This window comes from Rousettus aegyptiacus, unplaced genomic scaffold (assembly GCF_014176215.1).
Source record: "Rousettus aegyptiacus isolate mRouAeg1 unplaced genomic scaffold, mRouAeg1.p scaffold_m13_p_12, whole genome shotgun sequence".
Taxonomy (NCBI): domain Eukaryota; kingdom Metazoa; phylum Chordata; class Mammalia; order Chiroptera; family Pteropodidae; genus Rousettus; species Rousettus aegyptiacus.
Genome location: NW_023416287.1, coordinates 67,413,883 through 67,428,575, shown reverse-complemented (window position 1 = coordinate 67,428,575; position 14,693 = coordinate 67,413,883). Strand labels below are relative to the sequence as shown.

General features: G+C 32.2%; 1 protein-coding gene across 6 annotated transcripts in view; it reads right to left on the bottom strand.

The window, feature by feature from the left end:
- Window positions 1–14,693, bottom strand: part of KIAA1328 (KIAA1328 ortholog) — a 218,664-nt gene that overhangs the window by 200,968 nt on the left and 3,003 nt on the right. For 4 of the 6 annotated variants that reach the window (XM_016158014.2, XM_016158015.2, XM_016158016.2 and 1 more), the window contains exons 2-4: window positions 11,745–11,780; window positions 10,953–11,089; window positions 3,359–3,453 (exon numbers count right to left, since the gene is read on the bottom strand). In XM_016158014.2, coding sequence (XP_016013500.2) covers window positions 3,359–3,453; window positions 10,953–11,089; window positions 11,745–11,780 — 268 coding nt within the window. The remainder of the gene's footprint in view (window positions 1–3,358; window positions 3,454–10,952; window positions 11,090–11,744; window positions 11,781–14,693) is intronic. The other 2 variants (XM_036229069.1, XM_016158017.2) reach the window with 2 other exon arrangements.

The window sequence follows — 14,693 nt, the reverse complement described above, 5'->3', positions numbered from 1 at the left end:
AAAAACCTATAGCTAAAATCATACTGATAAATTGAAAGCTTGCCACATCAAATTAAGAACACAGTAATGATACTGTCTCTACACACATAGCACTGAAAGTCCTTGACAGCATCATTGGACAGGAAAAAATAAAAATAAAAAGCATATGCATTGACAAGAAAGTAATGAAACTGCCATATTTGCAAACGACATGATTGTCATTGTCTAAGCAATCAACAGTAAAACTCCTAAAACTAATAAGCAAATTCAGCGAGGCTGCAGGAATCAAGGTAAACACACAAAATTCACTCACATTTCAACAACAAACCAACATGAAATCGAAATTTGAAACAATACAATTTATAATTGCTCCAAAGAAAATTAAATACTTAGAAATAAATGTGAGAAAACATGTATAAGATCTGTATCCTGAAAATAACAAAATACTGATAGAGAAATCAAAACCCTAAATATATGGAAAGACATACCATATTCATGGAATGGAAGATTCAACAGTAAAGATGTCAAGTCTTTCCAAAATTGACCTATATTTTTAATGTAATATCTATAAAGGTACCAGCAGGGTTTTTTGTAGACATTGACAATCTTATTCTAAATTATTATGAAAAGGCATAGATTAGAAGAGTTAAAATACTTTTTAAAAGACTAATGTAAAAGGAATCACTTTACCCAATATTAATCCTTACTATATAGCTACAGTCATCAAGACAATAAGCAGAAGTAGAGACACATGTCAATGGATTAGAAACAAGAACTAAGAGACACATGAAAATATGCCTGATTTTTGACAAAGGTGCAAACGATATTTCAACAAATGGTGCTGGACCAACTAGACATAAGTAGCCCTCCTTTCCCCACCCAAAAAAGGGCCTCACACCTTATATAAAAATTAACTCAATATGGCTTGTGGATTAAATGTAAAACTATAAAATTTTTTGGGGGGGGAAAAAAAAACAAGAGAAAGTCTTTAGGTACTAAGGCCATGAAAGAGTTCTTAGACTTGACAGTAAAATGCATAAAATGAAAAAATTGATAAGCTGGACCTAGTTAAAATTAAAAACTTTTGCTCTATAAAAGTTCCCGTGAAGGAGATGAAAAGATAAGCTGCAGACTAGAAAAAAGTATTTGCCAACTACGTATCCAATAAAGTATTTGTATATAAAACATTAAGAACTCTCAAAACTCAATGATAAAACCAAGTATTTCAATGGAAAATGGACAAAAAGGATGAAAAGACATTTGTATGAAGATAGAAATGGCAAATAGGCATATGAAACAATATCTAAAATTACTGGCCATTAGAGAAATGCAAATTACAAACACGATAACACTGAATATCAGTATGGTTAAAATAAAAAATAATTATAACAAACACTGGCAAGAATGCAGAGGACCTACACAACTCTTGCATTACCAGTGAGAATATTAAGTGGTAAACCACTTTCGATAAGTTTATCAGTTTCTTACAAAACTAAACATGAATTTATTACACATTGTCCCAAGGAAATGAAAATGTTATGTTCACCAAAACCTATATATGAATGCTTGTAGTGGTTCCATTTATAACAGTAAAAACTAGAAACAATCCAAATGTCCCTCAATAGGTGAATGATTAAATACAGTGTGGTACACCCCTACCATGGAATCCTCTTCAGCAACAAAAGGAACTAACTACTGATACATACGACCTGAAAGGGTCTAAAAGAATTATGGTGAGTGAAAAAAAAAAAAAAAAAAAAAAAAACAATCTCAAAGGTTGCATACTGTATGATTCCTTTTACATAGTATTCAAAATGACAAAATAGAGAGGGAAAGCAGATTAACGGTTGCTAGGGATTAGGGGAGAGGATAAGAAGGTAGCTTTGACTATAAGAGGGCAGGACATGCAATCCTTGTAACAGACTATTTTGTATCTTGACTGTGTTGATGATACACAAAACTACACTTGTTAAAACTGCACAGCACTAAACATATACACAAATGAGTACACGTGAAATCTATGTAACGTGGATATCAATGTCGATTTCCTGGCTATGAAACTGCATGACAGTTAATTAAAATACTACCATTGGTAAAACAGAGTAAACAAGCTCTCTCTTTCCTCTCACTCTATTATTTCTTACGACTACAGGTAAATCTACAGTTATCTCAAAATAAAGTTTAAAAAAATATATCACCTTGCTACTCTTATTTTTTTGTCTGTGAGTCTTGGATTAGAATAAAATTAATGTCCATGAGTTTTTACTTAAAGAAATAAAATAAATACTGAAATGAATACATAAAAATACAAAAATAAAAAGGGCAGAAGGGAAAGCTCATCCTTAAACAATAATTTCAATTAATAAATGCAAAACAAATAGGGAAAACATTAAATAACCAACAGAACATCACAGTGAAGTTGTTTACAAGCAAGTTCTTTTGATGGATGCAATACTTATAGTGGGTAAAAATTTCATAAAAAAATATTTTATTTCAATAGTCCCCACGGACATCCTTGAGATATTCATAAATTGCATGGAAAAAATGTAACTGTTCAGGGAATAAACTTAATACGCTCTATATCAACCAAGTTTACAGTTAAAACCACCAGAAGTGACATATCAACATTGTACACCCTGATATAACATATCTTAACGCAATATAATCATGAGAAAAACCCAAATTGAAAGAAATACTATAAAATATCTGACCACCATTCTTCGAAAGTATCTAAGTCATGAAAGGCCAGGAAAGATTAATGAACGGCCACACATGGGAGAGAATAAAGAAATATGAAAATTGAATACAAAATGTGAAACTAGCACAGAAAAAATGTATTAGTGAAAAAAATTGGTGAAAATACTGATGAACTCTGAATACTCAGTCGCTAATAAATACTATTGTACCAATGTTAATTTTTGATAATTGCACTATTCAAGGTGTTAAATTTAAAGAAAGCTAAGTGAAAGGTATGAGTACTCTCCTTACCATTTTTTAAGAGCTTTATTGAGGTATAATTGACATATATTAAAGCTCGACCATTAGAGTGTATAATTCAATGCCTTTTCGTATATTTAGAGCTCTGCAAACATCACCATAATCTAATTTTAAAGCATTTTCATTCAACCAAAAAGAAACCTTATACTCATTAGCAGTCACTTACCATTCCTCATTCCCCTAATATTGTACTATTTTTGCAACTTTTCTATAAGCCTTTCAAAATAATACAAAAAAGTAATAATTGTATTACATTGAATTAAGATTTATATGTAAATATAAAATTTGACACTATATAATGGCACATAATCAAGAAAGAAATAAAATTCCTGTGCTCTAAAGTTCATGAATTGTCTCTCTTTCATATAAGGTTCTGTCTCACCTAGCCAGTTCTTTAATTAAATTTGCAATGCGTCTTTTGTCTTCAAGACATAAATCCTTCAGTGATGCACTCTTCATTCCTCCCTTATGGAAATTCTAAAACAGAAAAAAATCTTTTGGTTAATTTTTGCTAATAACAATTTTTAACACTTTTTAAGAAATCTTTTAAAATAAGCATAGGATGTAAAGTTTCTTTAATCTCTTGTATCTTGTGAAACTGGAGTTAACATGTAAAAGGGAGGAAGTATGATCCTTGGCATTTATCCAAACAGAAGATAGGTCAGACCAATTACTTCTGGTCGTCAAGAATCATCTAAGACACTTAAAATGAATCCTGAAAATACTGAGAGCCAAGGATGGGAGAGGGGAGAAAAGGAAGTAAGAAAGAGGAGATGGTAAGAAAATAAGTTTGGTTTTAGATGCAGTCAATTTAAGATGTCAAGAGCATATTCATGTGGATAAGTTAGGCAGGAAGTTGGAAATATGGGTCTGGTTCTCAAGTCAGAGAAAAACAAAGATTTAAAATTTAGCCATATGATATTATGAAGGATGTCTAGATTTTTATTATTTTCTTTATATTTTTCTGTTTAATTTTTCCTTAAAGAAAAAATATTAGTTGTTTAAAATCATGTATAAATCCAAGAAAAAGATTTGTATTTGAAAGAGGAATAAGAGGGGAATCCAGAGGCATATAATACCATAGAAAAAAAAGAAAAAGTTTCAAGAAGAGTGTGGTTAACAATGCTAATGATTCGAAAAGCTAAAGAGACTGTGGAAAGAAGTCACTGGATTTAGCAACGGGAGAAGCTGCAGATAACCCATGAATAGACCTTTCAGTAGTGCTACAGTGAGTCAACGAACAAATAAGAAGCTCTTGTACACAGGCAAGAGTTTTAGTGGCATCGTGTCAAAGAGAAAAAGCCTGAGAATCAGGTTTTAGCAACTAGAGAATGACTGAACTGTGGTATATTTATAAAACAGAATTGTATATTTATACAATAGAATAACAACAGGTACTGGTTGTTATGTTCTTGACTTTCATCTTCAAACCTACCCTTCCCTGCTCTGCTTTGTGATGCTGAGGCTGAGCCTCTGGAAACCTCATTTCTTCTTTCCCACATGGCTGTTAAATTTTGCCAATAAAAACTAGAGGGAGTCTAGGGGTTGTTAGAGGAAAAAAAGATAGATTCCTTCCTATTTGCTTCCTGTTCCAGTCAGTGTCACCCCTGAGAACAGTAGATCCAGTCTGCAATTTTTCCTGCCCTCACACAACCAGCCTTTGTCATGTCACCTCAGGGACAGCAGTACCAGTCAGGCTGGTTCCCCATCACCAGAGGTCCAAGTTTCAGCTCTGAGAGGCTCCTCCTCAATGTTCTTCTAAGTTTTAATAATAGCAACTTGTTCTGTCTGTTCTCCCAGGCCTGGAAATGGTAGCTGTTTCTTGCAATTATTACCTATATGATAACTAAGTATTCTCTTTATGCCTTTTCAGTTCTCCAAAACCAATTTAACAAGTCTTTAAGTTAAATATTTTCAGTTAGAATAAATGACTAAACCCTACTGAATTAACAGTGAAAAAAATATAACTATATATAATATAAATATCATGAACATTATGTTGAGTAAAAAAGCAAATCACGTAATACACAAACATATGAGCTCATATATTGTGTATTATTGAGATCTGGAAAGGGTCCCTTTATTTAAGGTTCCAAATATATAAACTTAAATATTCCTTAAAAAGCAAATATATTTTATAGGACAGTGGCTGGTAAACTATAGATACAAGCCAAAGCTGGCCCATTGCTTATTTTTTTTACATAAAGTTTTATAAAAACACAGCTATGTGCATTCATTTAGATACTGACACATATACAGGGCTCTTTTCACACTATAGGGTCATCAGAGTTGAGTACTTGAGAGAGATACTAAGAGGCTCATAAAGGCTAAAATATTTATCTGGCCTTTTACAGAAAGTTTGTTGATCCTTGCCAAAAAAAAAAAAAAAAGATAAACAGAAAACTTAGGGTAGGAATTACCAAAGAAGATGATATAAGGAGGGAAGGACACACCTCTACAGTCACTTGATGTACAATGGCATCCTTGTATTTGATGGGGAAAAGAATGGTCTTCTCAATAAATGGTGCTGGACCAATAGACTAGCAGTATGGAAAAATGATCCATGACCCTAACTTAACATCATATACATATTAATTCTTGATGAATAATGGACTTAACTGTGAATAGTAAAATATGTCATTTCTAGAAGAGAGAACCTGCTGTTGAGAGTATAGTTAGCTAACAGACTCATTTAGTTGCTGTCACACCTTCATGATCCACTGCAGTGTTCATGCCAATGCCAATGACTGGGAAGAGCAGAGGTGCTAGAACTGGGCCATCTCTGCTTGAGAGGGCATCTTTAAAGAACAATATTTGCTCTGGAGTCCTCCATTAGCTTGATAGACACTTCCACAGACTGTAACACAGTCTGAAGTCTGAGTCTCTTCCTAATCAATCTTCCTTCTTTCTTTCTCCTCTCACAGATGCCAGATCTATGGTGAAATCTTACAGCTCTTTGTCTGTTTTACTCTTTATCCTTTACAGGTTTTTCCTCCATTAAATCTCTTCCATTTCTGATTCTATCTTGGTGTCTACTTCCCAGAAGACTTGAACTGACATAATTACCATTTAGAGAAAAAAAGTGCACACATGGGTGTGTGCACACACACCCATCTGGGACTTCCACATCTAGCCACAAAGGAGTACCAAGGACTAGATTTACCCTACTGCCGTAAACAAACAACAAATCTGACAAAATATATGGAACAACGGCTTTCAGATTTTGGACAGCAGAGAACACAGGATAGTGATCACCGAAAGAAGGAAACAAAATAAGGTGAGCCCTACAATTATATTAGCAACTGCCTGAGGAGGGTTTAGGGGTCAAGTAGGGAAACCCAGATGGAGTCCCACGATGTCCCTAAGTAAAGAAAAGTCCAAGAAAGCCAAGCTATCTAGAGTTTGCAGGGAAGAATAATGAAGAAGATAGAGCTACTGAGAGAGAGAGTGCTCCAGAGATCTGGAAAGGGTCCCTCGCAAGTCAATAACTGAGTACTCAGCAAAATACATTTAGGAGTAAGCTATCCAAAGCCAAGGAAAGAACCCAAAATGAACAGTGGGAATAATCTCTGTAGCTAGTATAGTGCCAAGAATAGTCCATGTTCCCACCAGCCAGAGTGGAAAACCTTGTAATTTAAGAGGCATGAGGAGGAGTATTCAGAAGGGCACTGGCTATAGTGGGAAAAAGTAGCCCTATACTAAAGGCTGCTCTGGTGTCACCTTTAAAAACTTAAAAACAAGTTTTAAAAGGATCAAATTTCCAAATTACTTAATGCTGTCCCAGAAGAAAGCTGAAGATTATTTATAGAAATACAAAAATATCCAGAATTCAAAAAAGGCAAAATTCATACTGTCTGGTGGCATCCAATAAAAAAACCAGACAGGCAACAAAGCAGGAATATATAATCCATAATTAGGAGAAAAATAACTCAATCTAAATCTAGCCATAAGTGACTCAGATGACAGAATTATAAACGAGAACACTAAAGAAGTTATTTTAACTATATTCTACATGGCCCAGAAGCCAGAAGACTGAGATTGTTAAGTAGAGACATGGAATATATAAATAAAAACAAAAGACCCAAACTGAACTTCTAGAGTTAAAAGCTATATTGTTTTAGATGAAAAAATATATTGAATGAGATTAGTGTTAGATTGGACACTGCAGAGACAATGAATTTGAAGACGGAGCAATATAAACTATCCAAAGACAAACACAGAACAACAAAATGAACAGAGGATTAGAGAGCTGTGGGGCAACTTCAAGTGGCCTAATGTGTGTGTAATCGGGAATCTTCAAAAGAGAAGAGAGGGGGATGCAAAAATATCTGAAGATATAAAAGCTGAAAAATGTCCCATAGATCCAAAAATTTCAACAAATCCCAACCAAAAGAGACATTTAGAAAACTACTCCAAGGCATACTATAATCGAACTGCTTAAAAACAGTGACACAAGAATATCTGAAAAGTAGCCAGAGTTTAAACTCTGCTACAGGAGAATGATAACTAGGATGTCAGTAGACTTCTCCTTAAGAACAATGCAAGGCAGGCAACAGTGAAGTAACATTATTAAAATACTGAAAAAAAAAAAAAAGTACTATTGACTCAGAATTTTATAATCAGTAAAAATATCTTTCAAAAAAGAGAGTGAAACAAAAACTTTTTCAGGCATACGAAAGATAAAAAAAATGATTTCCAGCATATCTGAACTATAATAATGTTAAAAGTAGTAGAATAGGCAGATGGAAAATATTTTATCACTGATATCAAATAAAAAACACAAGCAATGGTAACTAGATGGTATATCTAAAAGACATTTGTTGCATTTGTTAAATCTCTCTTAAACACAATGGAAATAAAAGGAGTCCAAATTGGAAAGGATGATGTAAAATTGTCTCTGTTCACAGAGGGCATATTTTATATAGAGAAAATGTAAAGAAATTCAAAAAAGAACTATTAGAAGTAATAAGTAAATTTAGAAAGGCTGAAGGACACAAGATCAATAGACAAAAATCAACTGTATTTCTATATATTGGTATTGAACAATCCAAAAATAAATGAAAAGAATTCCATTTATGATAGCAAAAACTACTTAATACTTAGAAATTAAAAACATCTCTGGAAAGGAATTAAAGATGACCTACGTAAACAGAAAGGCATTTCTCACACCATATTCAAGAACTGGAAGACTTAATATTATTAAATTGAAAGTACTCACTAAATTATCTAAAGATTCACTAAAATCTCTATCAAAATCCCAGCTGAGCTTTGTGCAGAAATTGACAAGCTGATTCTATAATTCCTATAGAAATGCAAGAGACTCACAATAGCCAAAACAATCCTAAAAACAAAGTTGGAGGACTTACATTTCCTGATTCCAAAAATTAATTACTGCGAATATACAGTAATTAAGACAGAGTGGTATTGGCATAAAAACAGAAATATTGACCAATGGAAAAGAATTGAGAGTCCACTAAAAAATGATTACATTTATTGATAACAGATTTTTAATAAAAGTATGAAGACAAAGAGAAAAAAAGTATTTTCAACAAATGATGCTGGGACAACCAGGTATCCACATGCAAAACAATAAAGTCTGGTCACTACTCACACCATATACAAAAATAAAATCGAAATGGATCAAAGACTAAATGAACTATCTAAAAACATACAACTCTTAGAAAATACTGATGTAAATCTTTGAGATCTTGGATTAGGCAATGATTTCTTAGATATAAGAGCAAGCATAGATGAAGAAAGAAAAGAAAAGATAAATTGGACTTCATCAAAATTAAAAATTTCTGTGCTTCAAAAGACTAAAAAATATGTGAAACGACAATACAAAGAATGAAAGAAAATATTTGCAAATCATAGAACTGATAAGAGATCTGTAGATAGAATCTATAAAGAACTGTTATAACTCAATAATAAGAAGACAATCCAATTGAAAAGGATTTAAGTAGACATTTCTCTAAAGAACATATACAAATGGCCAAGAAGCACATAAAAAGATGCTCATCATTATTAGTTATTAGGGAAATACAAATAAAAACCATGATACATCATGTCATACTCACTATGCAGGTTATAATAATAAAGACGAATATAAATATAAATGTTGACAAGTATGTGGAGAAAATGGAATTCTCATACACTGATAGTGGGAATATAAAATTGTGTAGCCACTTTGGCAGCTCATGAAAAGGTTAAACAGAGAATTACTAAGTGCCTCAATGCTACTTCTAGATATATATATACCCAAGAACATTGAAAACATATACCCACACAAAAACTTTTATATCAATGTCCATAGTAGTATTATTATAATAGCCAAAAAGTATAACAATTTGAATGTTCTCCCACTGATGAATGGATAAACAAAACATATTCTGCCATAAAAAGAGATGAAAAAATAATTGAAGTAATGACACATGATATAACATGGATGAACCTTAAATCATTATGTTAAGTAAAAAAAGCCAATCACCAAAAGCAACATATAATTCCACTGATATGAAATGCACAGACTAGACAAATCTATGGAGACTTAAAGTAGATTAGTGGTTGCTATGGGCTGAGATGATTAGGCAACAGGGAGTGACTGCTAATGAATATGCAATTTCTTTCTGGGGTAATGCAAATGTTCTGGATTAGACTGTAGTCATAGATTCACAGCCTGTGAATATAAAAAAAAAAAATGAACTATATACTTTAAAAGGGTAAATATTATTTGTGAATTAAATCTCCATTTGAAAATAAAAGACAGTTGACTAAAGAAAAATAATAATTGGATATTGGAGTTCATGCATAGAAAATGTATGACAATATCACAAAAGTCAGGACTTACACTGTTGAATGGTCCTTAAATTACAGGTGAAATGTGAAAATATCACTTAAAAATAGGCTGTGATAAATGAAAAATGTATGCTAAATCCCTAAATCCAGGGACATAGCCAAAGAATTATAGCTAAAAGTCAATGGAATCATAAAAAATGTATGGACTTAATCCAAAAGAAAGCTATAGTTGAATATAAAACAATTATATTAAAAAAAACTTCATGTATTGATAAGAACTTGCAAATTGAACTATTCACATGCCAGTGTGAAGTGGGTACACTGGGGATACAAGTAACAAAAGTAGGTCTACAGTTAAATCCCATTGCTAGAAACAAACTAGCTATTGGAAATGTTCTTAATAACATAAGCCAGGGATTGAAAATTTTATATAAATGGTTAAACAGTAAATATTTTTGGCTTTATGAGCATAGTTTCTGTAGCAACTGTTTCATTGAATATAAAAGGAGCCACCCATATTAAAAGAATGAGTGTGGCTGTGTCCCAATAAAACATTATTTACAAAACAGGTGGCAAGTAGATTTGGCCTAGAGGTCATAGACTGCCAAACTGTGACTTAAACTTTGCTTGGGAAGACAAACTATAATAAAAAGTCAGTAAAATAAACTCGTCAGGTAGGACATGTGTCAAAGGAATATACAGATACTATTATAGGCAAAGATGAAGGAGAAATCAGTGACTGGACTATAAAAAAGAAGAGTCTTTATGACATTATTTTCCAAGTGAAGGAAATAATAACACAACAATAACTTGAGCTAATTTTATTTTAATAAAAACATCTTTCCTATATTTAAGGGTTTATTCCTCATCAACTAACAAATTCACATGAACAAAAATAATTAAGGACACCTAATTTAAAAAAAAGTTGTCAATTTGATTTACTAACTCTAAACAGATCAAGATAATAAATTTTCTTAACTAAGACTTAAAGCAAGCCCATATATTTTGGAGCTTTATAGTCACACCAAGTATCATCGAAACATCCTAAAGTTATCCTCAGTATCTTTTCAGAATGCTTACAGATCATGTTATGTTCTTTCAAGGATTCTTTCATCCCTATCTATCAGTTACTGGTCAGCAGACTGGAGAATTAAGAAAAAAACAGATAAAAAATTACTAACCTGTTTATTTACTGAATCTCCTGCACCTTTTAAAGACTCCATGGAGATTGAAGCAGCAGTCACCCTGGAAGTCTTAACATTAGCTTTTGGACTTATCAACTTGTGTCTTGATCTGATATTTCCTTCTGTAGAAATTCCTAAGGATTTCCATCAAATAAGATTTCAAAAATTATATCTTCTCATTTTAAGACCCTCCCTCCCCCCGCATCAACCTCTTCCTTGATATCCTGTACTTTACAGAATGATAGGGAAAACTCTTACTTCATTTTAAAGCTCTCTTAATAAATAATGAGTCATAAAAAGATTGTTTTGAATAGAGTCAATTGAAATATTTTTCAAAAGTGCTGAAACATTCATAAGTCATATTAAAATCAATAAATTACAACATGACACATATACTCTAACTTAGGGGACATTAAAGATCTGAGTTTTCACATAATTGGGGTACCTTCAATAGTTCAGTTCCATTACTCATCTATAATCTATAATAACTAATAAACGTTAAAACGTTTATTGCATAAACTCTGTTTTTATTTTCACACTTTTCTTTGAAATATTAAATTTAGGCTATTATTTGTAATATAAAAAATGGGAAAAGACTCTTGCTCTTTAATACATCCATAAAATATAAGGCAGAATTTTGAACCTTAATAGGGTCACATCAAATTTGTTTTTAATTGTAGGTTCTAATAAACTGTTCTGTATCCAGTTATATCTGCGAAGTTGTCCTAATTTTTACCTTTCTCCTAAAACTTAATAAGAAAGTTTACCAAATTACATAGAAAATCATACCTGGAACATATACTACTGATTGCTCTTCATCAGAACCTAAGCAAGAGGACATGAAGGAAAATACTAGAAAAAAAATTATCCAATATCTAAACGTTGCTTCTGTTCTGTACTTCTGTTATAATTCATAATTTCTTTTGACCTGAGAATTTAGCATTAGTTTTTAAAAACAAAACTAGAAAGCAAAGTAATTGAATTAAATGTAGCAAAATTAATATTCTTTTAAAGTTTACATAGTCACAACTATATATTTTGTAAAACTTTTGGAAAGCTTTGTTCCATAAAACTTTTATCCATGCTTATTCCCAAATGAGATATCCTACACTATAAATTTTGCTGTTAACTCCTTTCATTTCCTTTCTTTTTGTAAACAGGGAGTTCAGTGGCTTCAGTTTGTTCATTACTGGAGAACTGACAAGTTATTTTAAGCATAAATAATTTCAAAATGAGCTTTAGATTTGAAGAACAAACACTGTTTGAGGGCAAGTCAATCATGCAAACACAAAGGCAATTTTTATTCTTCTGTAGTGTATTCATGAAATGTTCCAAGAAGCCTTGCTTACTATTTAACAAGTAGAAAAAAACTTAAGACAAAAAGAACTACGGTATTTTGAATTTCAATGTAGAAATTTAGAAAAGCTAAGATCATAATACCTCCACAGAAAAAGAACTAATTCAATAAGAAAGCTTTCTTTCCATAAACAAAATTTTATTCAGAACTATATCTAATATGTCCACGATCTGATAATACTTGCAGGAAGGAAGTATCTGAACAATTTTTCCAAATGATCTAGAATATTCCAAAGTTTTCTGTTCTTTTATAAACATTCTCTTTTCTAAGATGTCCCGACAATTCATTAACTATTTCCTTCCAGAAAATGGCTGAAATAGAAACAGTCAATGTAATAATATGTTCAAAAAGTCCATATAGTTCCACTCATGAGCAACCCTAGAAATGGAGTCTTTTCAGAAAATACTAACTGGATATGCAGAGAATTCCCACAGGAATTTAGGAATACAAAGATAGTGGGTACTGTATGAGCAGCCAGCTGGTTTCTAACAGCTCTCCAGAACAGCACATCCACTGTCACAGTTCTAACACTTTGGCTGATAACCAGTGCCCCTAAACTTTAAATTCCTTCAAATATCAGGCATGGAGCTTAGAAAATTTTAAGAGGCACATAAGACAAGTAAACAAACAAAAAATTAGATCCCACTACTTCAAGGAAACTAATAGCAACTAGACAGCAACAGACACAAAATTTCTAAATTCGCTGACATCCAATCCATAAAAAAGCCTTACAAAATGAAATTGTACAAGCTCTTTAACATCAAAAATTGACTTTTTAATATCCCTTGAGTTTAGCACACACAGTAAGTGCTCAATAAATGTTAAATTATTTGCTGTTGGAAATATACACATGGAAAAAAGGGCCCCGATAGAAAAAGTCCAAGATGATTCAGGACATGCTCCATATGGCACTGTTTTCAATTAGAAGATAACAATAATGATGAATTTGCAAAATATTCTCCAAGGATGACCTATGAAAAGACTAACATAATTGAGTCCTGAAAAACATACTACATTTCCCATTCACAAAGGAGGCTGCTCACAACTGGAAGAGACCAGCCACCGGGGACCCCACTTGGTCGCACTGGATTTGAAAGCTCATTAAGTATTTTATATGTTCTCTCCTCTTCTCAAACCTGATAGTGCTTCCTAAATCCTTAGTGTCAGCTAATAACTTTGCTTCCTATTTCTTTAAGGAAAACAAACTGTAGAGAGAAACCTTCTAGAAGTTTCCATTTGCAATGGCATGTAAACCCTAAAGACTCCACCAAAAAACTGTGAGAATAAATTAACTCAGTAAAATTGCAAGATACAAAATCAATATACAAAAATCTGTTCCGTTTATATACACTAATAATTATCAAAGAAATTAAGGAAACGACCCCATTTAAAATCACATCAAAAAGAATAAAATACCTAGGAATAAATTTAACCAGGGAGGTGAAAAACCTGTACAGTGAAAATTGTAAGATGTTGATAAAATAAATTGGAGATACAAATAAATAAAATGATGTTCTGTGCTCATGAACTGGAAGAATTAATGTTAAAATGTCCATACTACCCAAAGCCATCTACAGTGTCAAGGCAATTTCCATCAAAATTCCAACAGCATTTTTCACATAGAATAAACAATCCTAAAATTTGTATGGGACCCCAAAAGACCTTGAATAGCCAAAACAATCTTGAGAAAGAATAACAAAGCTAGAGGTATCACACTTTCTGATTTCAAACTATATTACAAAGCTATAATAATCAAATAACAGTATGGCATTGGCATAATAACAAAGACAAAAGTTCACCATGAAAGCTACCCTTTTTCTGCTTTCTTTTTCTCCATAGCACCTACAATCATCGGACATAGATTATATTTAACTTATTCAAGGCCTCATCTCATCTCTCCAAATTAAAGCACCAAGTAGGTGAGGATTTTCATCTTGTTCTGTTCAATGTTGTATCTCCAAACATCAAAGAATGCCTGGCTCATAGTAAATCATCTAAGAAATAATAAAATTGATATTTAATTTTAGGAGGCGCTGTCTAACAAAACTCAGGGTTATCTTTTTTTTCTTTAGCTCATTTGAAATATGGAAGTAAAACCCATCACTCCCACAGTAAATTTCTTTTCAATAATAATAATAAGCACTAAATAAACTGACCTTAAAAAGTTTTTAAAAATAAGACTAAATGTATTTGAAATTGCCTTGATCTAACCTATCTTTTCTAATAATTTGTAGTCTATCTAATTATATTAAGAACCCAAATATATATCTTCTTTAAATATAGAGATTCCCAACACATATTTTAAGGAAAAGTCAAGGAGACAATATTTACCAAATGTACACTGGAACTCTTATTGGGTTCTATGTGCCACCTTAGTCCCA